The sequence below is a fragment of the Antedon mediterranea genome, chromosome 6 (genome assembly GCF_964355755.1).
Source record: "Antedon mediterranea chromosome 6, ecAntMedi1.1, whole genome shotgun sequence".
In the NCBI taxonomy this organism is placed as follows: domain Eukaryota; kingdom Metazoa; phylum Echinodermata; class Crinoidea; order Comatulida; family Antedonidae; genus Antedon; species Antedon mediterranea.
The window spans coordinates 23285295-23306501 of record NC_092675.1 but is presented as its reverse complement, the minus strand read 5'-3'; the positions used below and the strand labels follow the sequence as shown (position 1 = coordinate 23306501).

Sequence of the window (21207 nt, the reverse complement as noted above, 5' to 3'; positions counted from 1 at the left end):
ACATTTTTTATTCTTTCTAAAAATGTTCTTAGATCCCGCAAGCATTCTGTTGATATTGAGGAGATATTTTCTCTACTTTTTTTTCTGTCAAAAGAATGCTTATTTCAACCGAAAATTATGACCGCAAGTATAGGGCTATCTATTTCACATGGTCGCTACATGGCGGCAGCTAAATTAGGTAGGCCGCCGCGCCTATCTACTAATCATTAGTGTTTGAAATGTGGTGATATGATATGCCTATAGAGAGCGTAAATGAACACGTATCCAAACTTTACATCATTTTTGTAAAAAGATAGGTTTATATATTTGTTTTTAGACAAATTTAAAAACTGGATGTAATCTTCAATTTTTTTCAAAACAATTCTGAATTTTATTAAAGATGTAACAATAATGTCAGCATACTTCATTTAGTATTTTTGGCAGCTCGAACTTGCATGAAGAAATTAGGTCTTCTACCTTTGAAATACTATTTCATAGTAATATTATTTTCAAATTAGGTTCTGAATAAATAATGGCTCTTATTAATGTCTATCACATAGTATTATACAAATGACTCTATTTATTATCAGAGAATTTAATATGCCTAGTATATGACTCTGTTTATCAGTTTAATATTCGGCCATACCGCACGCTTTAAAACAAGGTTACATAATAATATTAACAATCGAACCGCTACGCCGCCGCCGCACGTCGTTTACGCACGTAAACTGACGTCACTCTCAAAACTTTAAAGAGCATCCGGGACGTGACACCAACATAACGTACCTACCTCTCTCTAATCAAGGATTATTTATATACACCTGAAAGCCAGAAATGTAAGTTTATTGGATACTACTAACTGTATTTCCTTACTTATACTAGCTGCCTCTCTTCCTCTTATTACCTGCTGGCCAACTGTGCAGGCCTAATTGAATTCCAAACTTCGTTTGGCCTAGCCCTACTACTCTACTAGGCCTAGGCCTAGCTAGCCTAGGCTAGTACTACTACTAGCTAGGAGTAGGCCCTAGCCTCTAGGCCGAATACAGATCACTCCGGCCGCGCTTCACTCCGGCCGCGCTTCAAATCCGGCCGCGATTCATTCCGGCCGCGATTCATTCCGGCCGCAGCTATGGAGCGCCCAATGAGTCTTTTACAACCGAGACACGTTTTTTGTAGAGAATCAAAATAAACATTTGTAATAATACAGTATATTTTTTCTCTTTCAGGATCACAACAACATCGCAAGTGTTTTAAATTAGGTCTAATGCTAGAACAAAATAATTTATGTGTTTTATCCAATGTAATAGGCTAGTATATTAATTGTAATGTGATTAATTAATGTAATTTATTGCAATGTACCCTATATGTCATATTATTTTTATCATATATAAATTAAAATATAAAATCATTGTAAATTGGACTGTACAAAAATGATATATTAATTCTTGATACAATTCCAGGTAACATTAATTAGACGGATATTTGATTATTTGAAATAAATTAATTAATATTGTAAATATTGTTATTAACTATAATTAGTAAGTATGGGTACTGGCAAGATAAAGTGTTATAAAAATAAGGGTTTTAACTAATTTTTAATGTTAATAAATGTAAAGCTATAAAAATAAATGTACATAGAAAGAAATTAAATATTGTTATTCAAGCATTAATTAGACGGGTATTTGATTATTATTTTATTATTGAATTTAATTAAGTTAAGTTTAGTTTGAAAGAAAAAGCAGTTCCAACTTCTTTGAATGTTATTGTTAATGAAACAAGTAAAATTGTTGCTAATAAATATTCAACTAGTTCCATTTAAATTCACCAAGAATTTGTTATAACACTGAACAGTATAGAAAACGTAGATATGGGCGCTCCATACTAACGGCCCCTTTGCACAGGAAGTCGAATTGAATAGCGGCCGGAGTGCATAACATCGCGCTAAACTGATACGGCGGCCGGAGTGAAGCGCGGCCGGAGTGATACTACTAGGCCGAGCTAGCTAGGGGCTAGGCCTAGTAGTAAGTTGTAGCCTAGTACTATTAGAGTATTAGGCTAGTAGGCCTACTCTTAACTCTAGACTGAGGCCCTCTACATGGAAAAATTTCATTTGAAAATTTTGTTTAGCAAAATTGCTAATCAAACTGATTTTTTAGTCAAGAAACATCCTAGTTTTGTATTGTATTTTTTGCTACACAATTGTAGAAATGTGTAGCAAAAAGGTTGTTTTGTATAGCTTTTTGCTATGCTACACTGGCGAAATTATTCCCTGGCCTCTAGCTAGCCAGCTAGAGGCCTTCCTGATTAATACTAGGCCTAGCCTAGATGGTACGCTCGATTCGCTTGCGTATCATCTAGAACAGCTTAACACAACTCCTTTTTTGACCGCGAGCCCATGATCCTACTTTGGGAATTCTTGCGACCCAACATTGCGTATTATAGCCACAGCCCCCCCCCCCCCACCCCATTTTGGTTGAATGACACCCCTAGATGGCTGGAAATGCATAAAAATCATGATAAACGGCACCTCTAAAGGCTAGTTGTAGGCTGGAAATGATGATACTCTAATAATATAAATAGCGCGCTCGCAATTGCCAAAACAATCGTATCCTACTTTTTCCCCTGGTTGCATTCAATGCAAACGTCAAGAGTGTTCTCCCGAACCATAAAGGGCTAGGGCCTGAACAACATCGCTATGAGTGTAATTTGGGATGGACCTGTTTCAATTGTTCTTTCTATTATTGCCAAGCATTCTCGTATTATTGTGTGCAGGTATTATTCAGCATCGCACGCCATCCATCAGCCAGTGTATACCACGATCGTTGAACCTAAATTTGTTTTAATCGTCAACAAATAATTATCTAACTCAACTTAATTAGTAAACAGGGTAACATTAGGCAGACAAAAAGGTAGACAAAAGTGTTGTGTTTTTAATTGTTTAATTTATCTTCTCTTTAAATATAATACTACTCAGAATATCATAATACAGTAATATTATTATTATACCTACACTTAAATTTAACTGTTAACATACGTATTACAAAAGTTTTATCACCAAACTTATCTTAAATTATTAACCATTTACACCCCGGATTATTAAACTTGATTAAAAGTACATTTAGGCTACAAGTATTAAGTAAAAAATATCATCGCTTGCAAATACTCATCTCACATCCAAGATGCATCTTTCATCCCTCATCACAAATTCAACTTCACTGGTCTCTGTACATTTTTAAATTTGCTATACAGGTATCTCAAAACAGTTCAACTGACTTTCTCACTACATTCTGTTGGTCATTGATGGATGGTTGAATATTATGTGTAATCATATCATAGTTTGCCAATTTCAAATTAATGTTGACATGATAAAGGATTTTTAATAATTTTACAAAGAAAAACACATTCTTTCAATAAATTATTGCTGAAAAGTAAGATATAGTTGACTTTACCTTGTTTCACAACAGGTTTGAAGCATTTGACTCTAGGTTTTTGAGAAACAGCCATAAATTAAAGTTATAAAAGATAATTACATACGTCGTTCTAGTCTTTTTGTATTGTGCCATTTGAATTTAAAAAGAAATATTTTAGTCGTGATAACCATTCAATTTGATAGTGCTGGTATACTCACAAAACATTTATAATAAAGGAAAGGAAAGAAATGATTGCAACAACAATGTGTTTCATGGTGTGTAGCTTTGGTATGCACCTACAGTGTTGTTTGTTAAAAAAAATAAAAATATATACTATTTTCCTTTAATTACCTATAATTTCTCTAAACTTCTAAAATCACTGTATTGCAAAAAACTGGTAATGAGATAGAAACAGCGGATGCTCGTACTTTAAAAATCTACATCAATTATAATAATAATAATAATACACAACTCGAGTCACTGTAATTACGATGACTGCACATTGAATTCTATTGAATTGAAACTATAGGATGTAGATCAACTTGGTCATGCATCACTGAACTTCTTTTTCGATCCATAATAATACAACAATAACATGTTTAGTATGCAATCCACACCAATGACGCAGCAGTCCGTTGACTACATAGGAGTAATAAACTGAATAGTCACACATTTTTCCTGTTATAAAATAGCGTTAAAACCATACAAATAGTGGTAAGTCAGGGGAAAATTTCATTTTAAAATTTTGTTTAGCAATATTGCTAATCAAACTTATTTTTTTTAGTCGAGAAACATAGTTTTGTATTGTATTTTTTGCTACACAATTTTAGAAATTTGTAGCAAAATGGTTGTTTTGTATAGCTTTTTCTATGCTACACTGGCGAAATTATTCCTTGTAAGTGTAAGTCAATAGTATTGCATTTGTTCATTTTGTTTTCTATGACACATTTACAGTATGTCATGTATTGTATTTATTAAAATAATCGTTGATTTATTTTATTTTTTTATTTTTTTTTTTTATTTTTTTATTTTTTTTATTTTATGTCTTTAGGCACTGTGGCCAAGGATTACCAATAGTGAATTAATCACTGTCCTATCAGATAGGTGGTAATCCCCCTGATACAGAGGCTATTTTGTGAACCAGTTCACCGGGGTAACCCCCTACTCTTTTTCGAATAATGAACTGGGTTCTTTAAAGTACACACAGGTTATAACTGTGTACACTGGACCTACGGTTTATAGTCCTTATCCGAGAAGACTTGTTCCACCACCAGAACTAGGAGCGAGTCGGCCTCGAACCCTTGCCGATGTTGTTGTTGGCTCTTTAGGTACGATAAACGGCGCCCCTGCCTTAACCGCTCGGCCATATGACTCGCTTGCTTTATGAGCATTTTTTTAGCCATTAAATATAAATACTCAATGAAAATAAATCAACAATGGTTTTATGTTTTTGTTTACAATTACATTTATTATCTTTACTGTCAAACCATCCAGCTATTGTGTGTCAAGCATTGCTATTTTTAAAAAGATTTCCCTCAATATGTCATTTCTTAATCATTCAAGATAAAAATATTTCTTTTTAAAGATAATTAGTAGCCTACTGTATACAGTATGACTACTGGACAGAACATTTTTTGGAAAATTATTATTTTTTTATTGACTTGGTTGAGGGAATTTGAGTGATCAGGAGGCGATGATAGTGTTTATAGGAAGCCCCAGATCACCATGATGGGCTGTGCTTTCAACCACATCCTGAGCCTACCCATTGTGCATCACGTCCACAGTCAATATTTGTTTTCTGTATTGAATGAATTGTCATGTTGATCATACATTTTAATATCGATCATCCTGGTTTCTTTTTTGTACATGTCTTTGAACTTACATCACATGACTATATATGTTGATATAAAGTTTGTGGTACACCACGTGTATTAGTTCTGAAAAGAACTGTTGAGTTTCTCGACAATTTGCTTGGATTGTCCTCATGAGTGAGAATATGACATGACTACAGTATAGTTATTTTACTTTTTTGTTTTAATTCAATTCTTTTATATAATTTATATATAGATAAATAGTATCATAGTGAACTGACCTTGAATAAATTTTTTTTCAGAATTTTAAAAATAAAAATGGCTACTACTATTATTCAACACCCGCAACCTCATACAGTTGTCATGCCTGCAGCGCAAACAGTGCAGTACCATCACCAATCTGGTCCATTACCAAGCGCCAACCTGAATGTTGTCAGTGCTAAAGTCACTGGATGGATCCAAGTCAGTTGTGGCGTACTGTCAATCATTCTCGGAATTGTTGCCATTGCCATTGATGCATGTAACACCGAAAGAGCCACAGCCATCTGGTGTGGAGCAGGGGTAAATAAAATCTGAGATTTATTTAATCATAGTGAATACTGGAATGTATTATATTATCTGTAGACCTATATTAAATTCTCTGCAAATTTACATAACACTGCACATACTGTACACGAAATTATGAGTGGAATGTATTATATTATCTGTAGACCTATATTAAATTCTCTGCAAATTTACATAACACTGCACATACTGTACACGAAATTATGAGTGGAATGTATTATATTATCTGTAGACCTATATTAAATTCTCTGCAAATTTACATAACACTGCACATACTGTACGCGAAATTATGAGTGGAATGTATTATATTATCTGTAGACATATATTAAATTCTCTGCAAATTGTCATAACACTGCACATACTGTACAAGAAATTATGAGTGACAAATTATAACCTTTCATGCATATCTGCATATTTTTCTCAATCTTTATGCTCCAATTTTTTTATAGTTTTACTTACCTGCTGGAATTCTTGGTGTAATTGCAGGTCATCAAAAGCAGTCATGTCCAGTAAGTATTGGTACTTTATTTTTAGTTTTTAATTGGGGTATTGTTTAAAAATGGTTTGGTGCTAGGAATAAAGAGGGCCACAGTAGTATTGATTGTCTAAACGTTGAACACACTTTTTAACAAGTAAACTCCAAATTTAGAATCGTATGGCTACAAAATGCCTAAATACCCCTGTTTTTTTCCTCTAACACTATTTCTTTTGATTTTACCTGGTCCCTGCTGTTTTTTTTTTACATTATGTCTTAGATTTTTATTATTTAATTTTTTCTCGTCATTTATTTTATATTTATATTGTATTTTATTTATGTTAAAGGAAAGTCTTTAAACAGTGATTGGGTTCGCTTGTGACAATCCTGGCTTTTTGTTTCATCATATATTTTTATGTATTCTGTTGTAATTGTAATGAGCCGATATTGAATAAATCAAATCAAATCCAATCAAACAGTTTTGAGGACAAAAAGCGAAAAAACATTGGGTAAATAACATAAGAATATTCTATGGCATGACGCTGATCTACACATTCTGAATCCATTCAGTAGCGCGCGATTAACCCCATTTACACTGCCACTGAAAAAAGTAAACCCATGCCATACATGGAACACAAACAGCCTAAAAATGTACATAAGTTTCTGAACTACTCTAATATAAGTACTGTATTGTGATCGATGCAGAATACATTCAACAATCCGTAGGCCTATTCGCAGTATTTTAGTCCGTTTCATTATTTTCACTTGTACTGTATGCTAAAAAGATTTTTTTTATTTGTTTTGTATAAAAATAACCATCTTTTATTTCAAAATGATATATCATTTTTTATGATATATTAAAGATGTATTGTCCCTTTGTCAAATTCCAAAAAAATAAAAAGATTTAAAAAAAAAGTGGGTCATTTTGAAGTATCATAATAGTTATTACCTTTCACAAAAAATTAGTCAAAAAAAAAAATAATTTAACTGAAATATAGACGTTTTTTGGTTCAAAAAATAACTTCGACTTCCAGTCAAAGTTTTTGATCAAAACATATCTTATAATGCAATGCGCTTATTTGGCTACTGTATGCATAATCATAAAACTTCCTAGCGATCTGTGTGAAAACACCCTCTCAACCATGACGAGTTGTAAACAATCCTAATTAGCATCATGCATAATGTATACTCATGGTTTGAAATCTTTGTTTACTTTTGCTCGAGACTATTTTCCAGACGAAATGTAATTAATTTAGCTGTTAATTACATAAAATTGTTGTTTTTGGCCTGAATTTTCGACTTAAAGTGAATAAACTTTAATATTACTTTGATATGGCCAATTAAAATTTAGTATATTTTGACCTTCATTTTTGTGTGTTTCATCTTACTATGAATACATCTTTAAGTATTCATAGTCATGTCATGTGACAAAGTATAATTTCCAGGTTACTCAAGTTTAAAAATAGCATATTCAAACATGACAGAGTTTTAACTCTGTGAATTGGTAAAGCCATATTTCTAAGAAATTTTCCTCGTCTTGGCCAGAATGCGCATTTAGTTTTTGGCTTTGGATACAAGTTCTTTGCACTGGTTATCAGAGACTAGACGAAGACTGTGTCCGCACTATGTCAAAGTGTCTTCTCTTTCTCACTCTGCTCCACTTTAATTCCTCCTTTGTTTTTAATGTTGTTAGATTATTGGTTGTATGGTGATGTCCATCTTGTCAGCCATTTGCAGTGTCAGTCACTTTTCTGTGAGTTTGTCCGGAGCTCTCAACGAAGGTGATCTGTACAGTTATTGTTATGAATATTATGGCTTCTTCTATGATCATTATTATGTTGATAATTATGTAAGTATATTTGATACCCATGTTTAATAAACATAAACACTAATTCTGAAATTAAAAACAGTATATTATTATTATTAAAGTCATTTTTTGTTTTTATTAGAATGGAAAGCTTGCTGTCAACATCATACTGACCATCATTGCCGTCGTTGAATTTGTTGTGTCTATTTATGCCAGTGCTGTCATGTGTGGAGGAACAAGCTGTTGTCGTACCAGACCAAACACTACTGTGGTATGCTCTCAATACCATTACAAAGTATACATGTCACAACAACATTCCCGTATACTAACTTACATTTTAATTGCACTACTCATCAAACACACATCAACAACATTTCAGATTGTGGTAAATTTCAATTTGTTAAGATCGCCGATGCAACATCTGTATCATAAGGTACAGACACCATCTCTGGTTATAGAGTACGTTGGTTAGGGTCATGTGGAAAAATATTAATTAACATAATCAATAATATTCCATATTGTAGGCCTACATGTTAAATGTTAAATTCATTTCTACGTACGACTTTAGCTTTTTATTGATAGAACCTTTTCATCTATTAATGTATTTTATTCTATACGATATTTTTTTTTTCTTTTTGGATAAATAAATGAAACTGAAACAGTATGCTTTATTTTTTATTCACATCATACAGATTGAACATAATCAATTACAAACAATATATAAACAATGTTTTACTCTCATACACCTAATTTGTTATCTACTGTACTTAAAATAAAAGTCTTCATTTGATTGATTTAACAATTAGTTGAAACAATTTTGTTTTAATCAGTGGCTTGATGTTATTACCAATACACATTAGGTCATATAGTACTATCATCAACAAATAATGATTCTAGAAATAATGTTTGTGTTTTAATTTTATCAGACTGTTGTTTCGAACCAAGCCATGCCAACTACCACTACTCAGGTCATTCAGACAGGTATATTTTTAATTATAATTTTATTTTTTTTATTACTAAATGGATTTAATGCCAACTAGTAGTTCATATACATTTATTCAGTTATTATTAAAATGAGTAATTAAGTCGTGACAACTTCCACTGTGTTAGTGGCTATGACAATATGGGAGCTAAAAATCCATTGACTTGAGTAACTAACTGAAGTGTTTAAACGCGTTCAGCATTAAGCACTATTTGATTGACATTATCATAATAGTATAGCACCTATTTCAACAAGAAGAACACAGTTTGTAACTTTTATTTATTTATTTTATATTCCAGGCTACCCTGCTCAACAAATGCAGTATGGACAACCAGCTTACCCATACCAACCACCTCCTGGTAATTATCCTGCTGGAAATTACCCCCCTCCTGTTGGCAATTACCCCCCTCCTGCTGGCAATTATCCCCCTCCAAGTTACCAACAAACAGAGAAAATATAAATCAGATAATAAAACAAAGGATGACAGTTGTACTTGGAAAAAAAATTGTTTTGGTCAGCGTTTTTATATTCTATATAAAAAATTATATAAAGTAGGTCTATAGGCAGTTTTTAATACATGTTTAGTTTGCACATATAGCTTATTATGTAACCATTGAGTTTGTTTTATATAGCATTGGATTTATATATCGTTTATTATTGCCAAACATTTTCCTGTTGTTTAGAACAAACAAATGTGTTCAATACTGAAATAATAGTTGATTGTTATAGTGTGTGTTATACATGATAATCTCAGTCCCTTTAAATCACCTTATTTTTCTATTGTTTTGTATTCATGTATTGACGATGTTGATAACATTTTAGTTTTTCATATTTCTTTTATGCAATTGCAATGAGAGATATTATAATCTTTTTTTTATAATATTTTACCTTTTGGAGTGCCTGATGCCTTGCGCTTTTATATCTGTACATAATGAAATGTCAGTAATATCAGTTTTAAATAAATCATAGACTTAAGTGACGGTTCAGAACAATTCTGAATTTAGTTCGTTCGCCATAAACATATAATACAGTATAATCATACAGGGTAACTTCACACCATGCTCATAATAGACTAATCATTTTCGCTATGTTGTTCTCAAATTCAGTGTAAAGTCTCTGTTCATTATTACTTATCTTTAAGGCCCATTTACACTGTAGGACGATAACTATCGACGATAGACAAATATGCATTTTTCATACATAAAATAAATATAAACACTTTTTATTCTAGAACTATAGAAAAACCTAAATCTATGCTTTCTTTGATGAAAATAATATTGTCACACGTCCAGTGAAATGACGTCATGATTAGTAAGAGCAATGACATCGTGACAATACAACGATTTTATTGTTTTTATTTATCGTGACGTCATTTGATTGGAATTTTTTAAATATTATATATATCAAAGACAGCATAAATGATTATCCTATAGTTCTAGAACGAAAACCTTTCTAATGTTGTTTTATGTAAATAAAAATGCATTATATATTTATCGTCGATCGTTATGGTCCTAGTGTAAATGGGTCTTTAAGCCTATTTTCCACTATGCTAATTTGTTCGCGCGAATCGAAAGCGTCAGCTTATACGCATGCGTATTATAACTAATGAATATCTTAATTACTGTTGTATTGAATGTTTTAATGACTTTAATATACTGTTTGAAAGCACAAAATGTGCTTGAAGTTGATTTGTTTAGTGTTTTTTTATATCATAAAAATATACACTTTTGAGATAACATTTTTATGTAATGTACTAGGCCTAATAGTAGAATTTGGCGTATCGACATTCAATCTTGGTAGTTTTCAAAATATCATTTCGTTATTTTTTTTTCATCATAAAATATTTTAAAAGCGGGACAATTCAAGGGTTGGGGTGGGACAGCGGAAGAGAGCATAAAAAGCGGGACACTCCCACTGAAAGCGGGACAGTTGGAATCTATGGATGGTGAAGAGAATAGGTGCAAAGACGAACAATTTTTAAATAATAATTAAACATCGATTTAATACTTTGTTCAAACTGTCATAGTCTAAAAAAAGGGTAATATCTATAAAATATGTAACAGTAATGATACACCGCTACTTAGTACTACGTTTATATATTTTTGTTAAATGTAGAGAGCAACTATTTGTATATGTCTTTATATCTAAATGTGCACTTCAAATGGTTACCAAAAATGGTTAATATGTATTTACAGTATTGTCAAACTACTTAACTAACTACAGTATTGTAAAGTTTACCCCCAAGGGCCAATAAATCAACTATTGTAGAAGAAGATGCGAAGCATCCTCCTATTATGTGCGGGTATTGTTCAGCATCGGCATCCATCAGCCAGTGTATACCACGATTGGAAAACAAATCGTTGAACCTAAATTTGTTTTAATCGTCAATAACTAATTATCTAACTCAACTTAATTAGTAAACAGGGTTACATTAGGCAGACAAAAAGGTAGATAAAGTGTTGTGTTTTAATTGTTTTATTTATCTTCTTATAATAATACACTACTTATAACTAACTACAGTATTGTAAAGTTTATCCCCAAGGGCCCATACATTTTACCTGGTTCTAGGACACCTACCCCCTAGACAGTTACCCCCCGGATGTTTACCACCCGGACAACTACCCCCTTAGGACAACTACCCCCGGACAACTACCCCCTTAGGACAACTACCCCCTTAGGATAACAACCCCCCCGGACAACTACCCCCCGGACAACCACTCCCTTAGGACAACTACCCCCTTAGGATAACTACCCCCCGGGTAACTACCCCCCGGTCAACTACCCCCCGGTCAACTACCCGCCCCCCCCCCCCCCCATCCAAAAGTAGACAAATATATAGGACCGGTTTCTGTAAAAATGAAATCATCTGTTTTTAACGGGTGTTTCGAAACTAGAGACCCGAGACCAGAGACCTGACACGAGACCCAATACGAAAAGGGATACCTATATTTGGGTCTCCCTTTTCGTATATTTGGGTCTCCCTTTTCGTATAGTGTGGTCTCTCTTTTCGTATAGTGGGGTCTCCCTTTTCTTATAGTGGGGTCTCCCTTTCTTATAGTGGGTCTCCCTTTTCGTATATTTGGGTCTCCCATTTTGTATATTTGGGTCTCCCTTTCGTATAACTGGGTCTCCCTTTTCGTATATTTAGGTCTCCCTTTTCGTATATTAGGGTCTCCCTTTTCGTATAGTGGGGTCTCCCTTTTCGTATAGTGGGGTCTCCCTTTTCGTACGTGGGTCTCCCTTTTCGTATATTTAGGTCTCCCTTTTCGTATTGGGTCTCTGGTCTCGGGTCTCTAGTTTCGAAACACCCGTTTTTAACCGATTATTCTGTTTAACAGCACGCTAGACCCTAGATGCGCTAGATTTAAAGTACCGTATTTATTGAAAAAACGGCCTGGGCTGTTTATTGTTTAGGTGGTTTTTAGGTGGACATTTATTGGAAGAAAGTTGTTTATTCAATGGGAGGGGGTATAATCTAATGGAAATAGACGCCGATTATTCCATATGATGTTTCATGGGAGTGACATGGTCACCGTTTATTTGAGGGGAATTTATTTAAAGATCGACGTTTATTCGGTGAGTGAACATTGAGGTCAAATATCAAAAGTGATATTATTCTTCAAGTGTACAAAAATACATATATGACAAATTTTAGACAAAAATTAATTCTTTTAAGACCAGTGGTTATCGAAGCATTGTCCTGACGCAAAAATTATTATTATTATTAGCGAACCCAGTCTTTACAGTAAATACAGGGAGTACTATATAATACGTTCGACTATCCTATGATCATGTGTGACAATCTTCAGTTTATACCAGGCTATATTTATGTTCAATCTTTTACTTTTGTTTACAATAATGAATAGTAATTCGTCAAAGTAACGAATTAAAATATAGTTATTAATTCCTATTATACACTGTTGCAGAGTCAGGTTGTTGAATGGTCTGGGTGGTTAGGGTGTTCTAAAGGGATAGTTTTCTGGGTGGTAATTGTCCGGGGGGTAATTGTTCCTAGGGGGTAATTCAATTGTCCGGGGGGTAGTTGTCCAGGGGGTAGTTGTCCTAAGGGGGTTGTTGTCCTAAGGGGGTAGTTGTCCGGGGGGTATTTGTCCGGGGGGTAGTTGTCCTAAAGGGGTAGTTGTCCTAAGTGGGTAGTGGTCCAGGTGGTGGTTGTCCGGGGGGTAGTTGTCCGGGGGGTAAATGTCCAGGGGGTGAATATCCGGATACGATTTTACCTACTTGCAGACGTTCCAACCTAAATGAATTAAAAATCGGGAGGGTATACCGCCACCAACGTTAACACTGTGATGTCTGTCGGCACCAACGTTCAAGAATAAAACTATACTGTACTCTACCAACACGACGGGCAAAAAATTTCTATTGATCATACATTCAAATAATTATCAATCTATAGTTTCCCCTATGTTTCATAATTTTTGGGAATTTATTTGTGTTACACGAGCTTGTTGAAAATAAGCACTTTCATATCAGTTCAAATAGTTCAAATTTCACAGTAAAATCTCTATTCTTTTGTACACACATTTTGTAAATAGAGAGGCATTTTAAAAAGCTATGAAAAATAAATGGTGTGGTAAAAAATATTATCAGATGACTAAATATAGGTAATATAACTAGAATATTACATTTCTGATATTTTTATTCAACTTCAGATTTTTATTTTCATGCTATAGCAAAAATTATCCACCGTATATCCACCATCTTTTTTCACCGTCTATTACATTAGGTTAACTACCTAACTACTGAAAAAAAGTCTTCCTGGTTTTTGTATTTGACCATATTAAGGGAAATTCATGTTTTTTTCGTCTCGATTTCTGTTACAAATATTTGATTTATGTACAATTAACCAAATATTATATTTAAAATTCATGCCTGTACCTGAGCTTTAAGACAGCTCTTTGCAAATCAGAGTAATACAAACAAAAAGAAAAGAACTTGTTTGGTGATTATAAATCAAACTTTATTTACTAAATTTATATTGTTGTATACACTTAAATAAAAAACCATTCACATACAAATCAAATCTGTACTTAGTTGTATTAATTCAATAACAAAAATACAAATTAAAACAAACAACTTGGAGTGTACACAGCAACATCGTTGATTCCTCCCGGTGAGCATGACAAATTCACGTTACAAATAGTGCAAAAAAACTTGTATTCACTCTCGGTAACGTGTTGATTACTCGCACTAACAAACGGAAACGTATTTTTCTATGGAACGCCTCCTCTGCCTTCAGTTCACATTTATCATGCAGTACACACCAATGGTCATGCAGTACACACCAATCGTCATGCAGTACACGCAAATGGTCATGCAGTACACACCAATGGTCATGCAGTACACACCAATCGTCATGCAGTACACACCAATCGTCATGCAGTACACACCAATCGTCATGCAGTACACACCAAACATCATGCAGTACACATCAAACGTCATGCAGTACACACCAATCGTCATGCAGTACATTCCAATCGTCATGCAGTACACACCAATCGTCATGCAGTACACACCAATCGTCATGCAGTCAAATATTGCGTAATCTATACCGCCACCTATCGACAAAATCGAATATCAGGTGACGTTTATTAGACGGCTGTAAAACTAAGGCTATACAAATTTTATACTACAGCAACTCACGCTGTCTACTACTACACCGCACATGCTTTACGTCCTATATATTCCAACATTTCTTTAATAGTTTTTTCAAGCCATTTTAGTTTTAAAGCACTTCATGATTAGCCAATGATAGGAAAACAAATAGTTGAACCTAACTTCATTTTAATCGTCAATAACTAATTATCTAATTAAACTTAATTAGTAAACAGGGTTACTAGGCAGACAAAAATGTAGACAAAAGTGTTGTGTTTTTAATTGTTTAATTTATCTTCTCTTTAAATATAATAATACTCAGAATATCACAATACAGTAATATTATTATTTACCTACACTTAAATTTAACTGTTAACATACGTATTACAACATTTTTATCACCAAACTTATCTTAAATTATTAACCATTTACACCCCGGGTTATTAAACTTGATTAAAAGTACATTTAGGCTACAAGTATTAAGTAAAAAAAAATAATATCATCGCTTGCAAATACTCATCTCACAGATCTCAAGATGCATCTTCAAAAGTGTTGTGTTTTTAATTGTTTTATTTATCTTCTTTTTAAATATAATAATACTGTACATTCACACAAAAAAACTAAAATGGCTATATAGCCACTATAACGGCCAACTTATGAAACCAGTTTGTGAACTCATCGTAAACCCGGAAATTGCTTTGACCGCGTAGAATTGATAGTCGAGTTGTTAAGAAACTCTTTATAATATCTTTCTAAGATAGAAATATGGAACAATATCGTAATAGTGAAAACTAATGTTATCACATTTACATTTCACGGTACATCTGAGATAGATCAGGTAGGTATCCAAGGCAAAGATTTGTACCGAAGTTTTTCCATTGTGCTCGCCTATGTCAGAATTAACCATAATTTATATATAGATAATAATACATACGTATATAGTCATTGTCATCACAGTGACTGCACATTGAATTCTATTGAAACTCTAGGATATAGATCAACTTGGTCATGCATCACTGAACAACTGTTTTTTCGATCCATTACAACAATAACATGTTTAGTATGCAATCCACACCAATGACGCAGCAGTCTGTTGACTACATAGGAGTAATAAACTGAATAGTCACACATTTTTCCTGTTATAAAATAGCGTTAAACCCATACAAATAGTGGTAAGTGTAAGCTAATATTGTATCTATTATAGTTCATTTTGTTTCCTATGTATTTCCAATGGGGAAAGGCCGGGCTCGATCATAGTGTAGCCAAAAAAATGTATTGATCATATGATTTTAAATTAGAAGGGGATTCTAGTGAAAGTTCATTTTGCCCAGTACACAATCTTTGGTATCCATTTGTACAAAAAACATAGCATGGCAAAAATCACATAACTATAGTTATTTTAACTTTTTTTTTTTTAATTCACTTTTATATAATTTATATATAGATAAATAGTATCATAGTGAACTGACCTTGAATCAATTTCTTTTAGAATTTTAAAAAGAAAAATGGCTACTACTACTATTGTTCAACATCCGCAACCTCATACAGTTGTCATGCCTGCAGCGCAAACAGTGCAGTACCATCACCAATCTGGTCCATTACCAAGCGCCAACCTGAATGATGTCAGTGCTAAAGTCACTGGATGGATCCAAGTCAGTTGTGCCGTACTATCAATCATTCTCGGAGGTGTTGCCATTGCCATTGAAGCATGTAACAACTCATCAGTCACGGCCATCTGGTGTGGAGCAGTGGTAAATCAAATCTTAGATTTACTTGTTTAATGAAATGATTACTGGAATGTATTATTATCTTTAGGCCTATATTAAATGCTACCAATTTGAAATGAAGATATTATTAATATTTGTGACAAATTATAACCTTTCATTCATGTTTGTCTTAAGGCTCAATTGTTCTTTTTTAGTTTTACTTGCCTGCTGGAATTCTTGGTGTAATTGCAGGTCATCAAAAGCAGTCATGCCCAGTAAGTATTTTACAGGCATCATTTTATTATTTTTTTTTTTATTGTTATTTTCCAATATTGGGTTGGTGCCAGGAATAATAGTAGTAAGATACAGTAGTATTGATTTTCTAAACGTTGAACACAGTTTTTAACAGGATTGTATGGCTACAGCAGAACGTCTAAATACCACTTTTTGTTTTAAACACACAAATTGTTCAGTATAAACAGCTTAAAAATGTACATAAGTTGCTGAGCTACTCAAGTATGTGATATGCAAAATACTATTTAAAGATGTATTGTCCCCCTGAAAAAATAATTCTTAAAACAAATTTTGTTCAATATTCCATTTTAATGTAACGTAATAGTTATCCACTTTGACCAAAAATTGGGTCTAAAAAAAGTGTATTTACCTGAAAAAAATGTAATTTAAAGCAAAAAATGGTCAAATTGGCTGCCAGCCAATGGATTTTTGGTTGAATTTAACCATTTATTTTGTCATTTTACAAGTGAAAACATTATTTTTTTTCGTTTTTTTTTCTACGGATGTGATTAACTTTATATTAACTACAAAATAAGGTATTCAAAGTCTGATTTAATTAATCTTCATTTTTCATGTTTTTGGGGGACAATACATCTTTAAGCAATCCGTTGGCCTATTCTCGGCAGAGTATTTTAGTCCGTTTCATTACTTTCACTAATAGTATGCCTATACTGTAGGCTATGATTATATAGTAAAAGTTTTTTTATAGGTTTGCATATGAAATAACCATCTTTTATTTCAAAATGATATATCATTCCTTCCTTATGATATAGTAAGTACTCAAATTTTAGTAGCATTAAAATATTGGTAGTAAAGTTTAATGAACAGATTATGGTCATGCATAGAAAGCCATACGTTGGGAAAATTGACTCAAGCTGTAATGTGACACAGTGTAATACAAATTTTAGTGTAAAAATAGCATATACAAACATGACAATGTTTTAGCTCTGTGAGTTGGTAAAGCCATATTTCTAAGGAGATGCTTTTAATCATCACATCATCATTATGAACACTGGACGTCTTGTGCACTTCTCCAATCAGAGTGATCATTGGTCAGAATGCGCATAGCCTATTTTCCTTTTTGTATCATTCTCTATAATTTCATCTAGGTGGGTTATCAGAGACTAGACAAAGACGGTGTCCACACCATGTCAAAGTGTCTTCTCTTTATCACTCTGCTCCACTTTAATTCCTCCTTTGTTTTTAATGTTGTTAGATTATTGGTTGTATGGTGATGTCCATCCTGTCAACCATTTGCAGTGTCTCTCACTTTGGTGTGAATTTGTCCGGAGCTCTCAACGAAGGTGATCCGTACGGTTGTTATGAAGATTACTACAACTACTACTACTACCTTGATTATTATAAAGATGAGGATTATGTAAGTATACCGTAGTTGATAACAAACACATACCCATGGTTAAGAATTACGAACACTAATGCTGAAATTAAAAACATTATTACTATTAATTAGTATTAAAGCCATAGTTATTTAATTTTTTTACTTTGTATTAGAATGGAAAGCTTGCTGTCAACATCATACTGACCATCATTGCCGTCGTTGAATTTGTTGTGTCTATTTATGCCAGTGCTGTCATGTGTGGAGGAACCAGTTGTTGTCGTACCAGACCAAACACTACTGTGGTATGCTCTCAATATCATTACAAAGTATACATGTCACAACAACATTCCCGTATACTAACTTACATTTTAATTGCACTACTCATCAAACACACATCAACAACATTTCAGATTGTGGTAAATTTAAATTTGTTAAGATTGCCGATGCAACATCTGTATCTGTATCGTAACGTACAAACACCATCTCTGGTTATCGAGTACGTTGGTCATGTGCAAAAATACTAATTAACATAATCAATAATATTCCATTATACTGTAGGCCTACAGGTTAAATGTTAAATTCATTTGTACGTACAAACTTTAGTTTTTATTGATAGAACCTTTTCATCTTTTAATGTATTTTATTATATATGATATTTTTCTTTTCTTTTTGGATAAATAAATGAAACTGAAACAGTATACTTTATTTTTGTTACATAAATTCACATCATACATATTGAACATAACCAATATACAAACAATATAATAAACAATGTTTTACTCTCAATTTTGTTTTAATCAGTGGCTTGATGTTATTACCTATACTCATTAGGTCATATAGTACTATCATCAACAAATAATGATTCTTGAAATAATGTTTGTGTTCTAATTTTATCAGACTGTTGTTTCGAACCAAGCCATGCCAACTACCACTACTCAGGTCATTCAGACAGGTATATCCTTTTAATTATAATTTTATTTTTTCGATTACTAAATTGATTTAATGCCAACTAGTTAGAGATTTACCTCAATTTAGAAAAAATCTATATACAGTATGTTAAAATCAAACTTTCGTAATTAAGTTCTGACAACTTCTACTGTACCTGCTTATTCTTTGTTCTAAAGTTTGTTAGGTGTTGGATTATTCTTAAGACCAATGGTTGTCGGGTCTTACTTGTCTTCTTAGTCAAATATGTTGCCTCCTTTCCTTAGGTGTTCAAACGGGTACCTAGTAACTGTTAGTGGCTATGACATTATGGAAGCTGAAAATCCATTGACTGGAGTAACTAACTGAAGTGCTTAAACGCTTTCAGCATTAAGCACTATTTGATTGACATTATCATAATAGCATAGCACCTATTTTAACACGAAGAACACAGTTTGTAACTTTTATTTATTTATTTTATATTCCAGGCTACCCTGCTCAACAAATGCAGTATGGACAACCAGCTTACCCATACCAACCACCTCCCGGTAATTATCCTGCTGGAAATTATCCTACTGGAAATTACCCCCCTCCTGCTGGAAATTTCCCACCTCCTGCTGGCAATTATCCCTCTCCTGCTGGCAATTATCCCCCTCCAAGTTACCAACAAACAGAGAAAATATAAATCAGTTGATAAAACAAAGGATGACAGTTGTACTGAAAAAAATTGTTTTGGTCTGAGTTTTTATATTGTATAAAAATATGATATAATGTAGGCCTTAGGCAGTTTTAAATACATGTTTAGTTTGCATATAAAGCTTATTATGTAACCATTGATTTTGTTTTATTTAGCATTGGATTTATATATCGTTTAAATACTTTTATTATCAATATAGGAATATTTATATTGCCAAACATTTTCCTGTTGTTTAGATCTCATGCTTATAAACAAAACAAACAAATGTGTTCAATACTGAAATATTAGTTGGTTTTTATAGTGTGCATTATACATGATAATCTCAGTCCCTTTAAATGACCTTATTTATTAAATTTACATTCCATTTTGTATTCATGTATTGACAATGTTCATAAAATGTTAGTTTTAAATATTTTTTTGTGCAATTGCAATAAGACATATTATAATCTTTTTTATATAATATTTAAACCTTTTGGAGTGCCTGATGCCTTGAGCTTTTATATCTGTACATAATGAAATGTCAGTAATATAAGTTTTAAATAAATCATAGACTTAAGTGACGGTTCAGAACAATTCTGAATTTAGTTCGTTCGCCATAAACATATAATATAATCATACAGAGTAACTTCACACCATGTTCATAATAGACTAATCATTTTTGCTATGTTGTTCTCAAATTCAGTGTAAAGTCTCTGTTCATTATTACTTATCTTTATGACCCATTTACACTAGGACGATAACGATCGACGATAGACAAATATGCATTTTTCATACATAAAATAAAAGAAATATAAAAACCTTCATTCTAGAACTATAGAAAAACCATCTCTGCTTCCATTGATGAAAATAATATTTTCACACGTCCAATCAAATGACGTCATGATTAGTAAGAGCAATGATATCGTGACATACAACGATGTTATTGTTTTTATGTATCATGACGTCATTTTATTGGAATTTTAAAAATATTATTTATTTCAAAGACAGCATAAATGATTATCCAATAGTTCTAGAACGAAAACCTTTCTGATTTCTTTTGTTTTATGTCAAAAAATATATTTATCGTCGATCGTTATTGTCCTAGTGTAAATGGGACTTTTAAGCCGATTTTCCACTAGGCGAATTTGTTCGCGCGAATCGAAAGCGTCAGCTTATACACATACGTATTTATGTAATAATTAATGATTATGTTAATTACTGTTGTATTGAATGTTTTAATGACTTTAATATACTGTTTGTAAGCACAAAAATGTTCTTGATTTGTTTAGTGTTATTTTATATAGTAAAAATCTACTCTTTTGAGAACATATAAAGAAAAAATAAAACAATAATAATATGATTAATTGGAATCTGGTTCGATATGAATAAAAATGGCATATACTTTTTATTTAGTTAATTTTGAGGCATATATAATTGTATTTTGTATTACACAGGTTAAAGACCAAAACTATATTTATATAGAGTTTTATTGTGGCTTTCCAGTTTATTTGAGAATTATTAAATGTTTCCGGGTTAAGGTAAATCTAATTGTCAGCCTTTTAATGCGTCACTACATTGTTATAACACTCATTGAATTGTTCGCGGTAAAATGGTAAATCTATTATCA

At 32.7% G+C, this 21207-nt stretch overlaps 2 protein-coding genes across 3 annotated transcripts; both read left to right on the top strand.

Annotated features, from left to right (window-relative positions):
• The first annotated feature begins 720 nt into the window (after positions 1-720).
• Positions 721-11498, top strand: LOC140052363 (uncharacterized). The gene is made up of 7 exons (XM_072097903.1): positions 721-815; positions 5503-5761; positions 6214-6273; positions 7933-8088; positions 8189-8317; positions 8973-9027; positions 9328-11498. Exons 2-7 carry the CDS (start codon positions 5519-5521, stop codon positions 9486-9488), a joined length of 804 nt encoding a protein of 267 aa, XP_071954004.1. The 5' UTR covers positions 721-815; positions 5503-5518; the 3' UTR covers positions 9489-11498.
• LOC140052362 (uncharacterized) lies at positions 3985-21131 on the top strand. 2 transcript variants are annotated; one of them, XM_072097901.1, is made up of 7 exons: positions 3985-4103; positions 16131-16392; positions 16563-16622; positions 17858-18019; positions 18154-18282; positions 18878-18932; positions 19393-21131. In XM_072097901.1, the coding sequence occupies exons 2-7, from the start codon at positions 16147-16149 to the stop codon at positions 19587-19589; spliced, it is 849 nt and encodes a 282-aa protein (XP_071954002.1). In that variant the 5' UTR covers positions 3985-4103; positions 16131-16146; the 3' UTR covers positions 19590-21131. The 2 variants fall into 2 exon arrangements, with proteins under 2 accessions (XP_071954002.1, XP_071954003.1); XM_072097902.1 differs by lacking the exon at positions 3985-4103 and adding an exon at positions 15677-15813.
• The last annotated feature ends 76 nt before the right edge of the window (positions 21132-21207 follow it).